The sequence below is a fragment of the Oxyura jamaicensis genome, chromosome 27, assembly GCF_011077185.1.
Source record: "Oxyura jamaicensis isolate SHBP4307 breed ruddy duck chromosome 27, BPBGC_Ojam_1.0, whole genome shotgun sequence".
NCBI lineage: Eukaryota > Metazoa > Chordata > Aves > Anseriformes > Anatidae > Oxyura > Oxyura jamaicensis.
The window spans coordinates 987,766-988,132 of record NC_048919.1 but is presented as its reverse complement, the minus strand read 5'-3'; the positions used below and the strand labels follow the sequence as shown (position 1 = coordinate 988,132).

The 367-nt window shown below is 70.8% G+C and overlaps 1 protein-coding gene across 1 annotated transcript in view; it reads left to right on the top strand.

Moving 5' to 3' along the window:
• GRN (granulin precursor) overlaps positions 1-367 on the top strand; it is a 4,633-nt gene that overhangs the window by 2,500 nt on the left and 1,766 nt on the right. The window contains exon 7 of the mRNA XM_035347473.1: positions 83-101. Coding sequence (XP_035203364.1) covers positions 83-101 — 19 coding nt within the window. The remainder of the gene's footprint in view (positions 1-82; positions 102-367) is intronic.

Below are 367 nucleotides of genomic sequence, written 5' to 3'. Positions count from 1 at the left end.
GGGGGGGGGACGTGAAGTGTGACGATGAGACGAGCTGTCCTGACGGGAGCACGTGCTGCTGGCTGAGCTCGGGCACCTGGGGGTGCTGCCCCTTGGAGCAGGTGGGGGGGCGCAGGGGCCGGAGGGACAAGGGCCGGGGGGGGGGCAGGGTGGCATCTGGGGGGGCTTTGGGACAGAGTGGCACTGTGCAATGTGGCTCTTTGGGGACAGTTAGGGGACACGGCCCAGCCTCCATCGCTGGCACCCCCCACCCCCCAGATGTCCCTTGCCATGCTGGAGGGCCATGGCAGGTGGCCCCTGTACTCCCTCTTTGGGGACAATGGGGATGGTGTGTGGGTCCCGGGGGGGGGGGGGGGGGGGGGGGGGG